This window comes from Phaethon lepturus, unplaced genomic scaffold (genome assembly GCF_000687285.1).
Source record: "Phaethon lepturus isolate BGI_N335 unplaced genomic scaffold, ASM68728v1 scaffold44611, whole genome shotgun sequence".
NCBI classification, from domain to species: domain Eukaryota; kingdom Metazoa; phylum Chordata; class Aves; order Phaethontiformes; family Phaethontidae; genus Phaethon; species Phaethon lepturus.
Window position 1 is genome coordinate 1 of NW_010517823.1, and position 232 is coordinate 232.

Below are 232 nucleotides of genomic sequence, written 5' to 3' on the forward strand. Positions count from 1 at the left end.
GGCAGCTCCCCGCGACCTGCGGCCCGGCCGCCTGTGGAGGGAACGTTGGCCTGACCCGGCTTAGGCGAGGGGAGCGCTCCGCGGATGGCCGGGAGGGCCTTTCGGCAAGGTTCGGTCGAGCGCATGGGTGTCGTACGCCTGTCGCGTGCGATCGTGCATGTCTATTGCCCTTTCTTGCCTTTTTTTTTTTTTTTTTTTTACTAATGGCGTGTTTGTTGCACACGGGCGAGAA

General features: G+C 60.8%; 1 protein-coding gene across 1 annotated transcript in view; it reads left to right on the forward strand.

The window, feature by feature from the left end:
- Nucleotides 1–84: 84 nt before the first annotated feature.
- The window catches only part of USP14 (ubiquitin specific peptidase 14 (tRNA-guanine transglycosylase)), a 19487-nt gene continuing 19339 nt past the window's right edge, over nucleotides 85–232 (forward strand). The window contains exon 1 of the mRNA XM_010296509.1: nucleotides 85–109. Coding sequence (XP_010294811.1) covers nucleotides 85–109 — 25 coding nt within the window. The remainder of the gene's footprint in view (nucleotides 110–232) is intronic.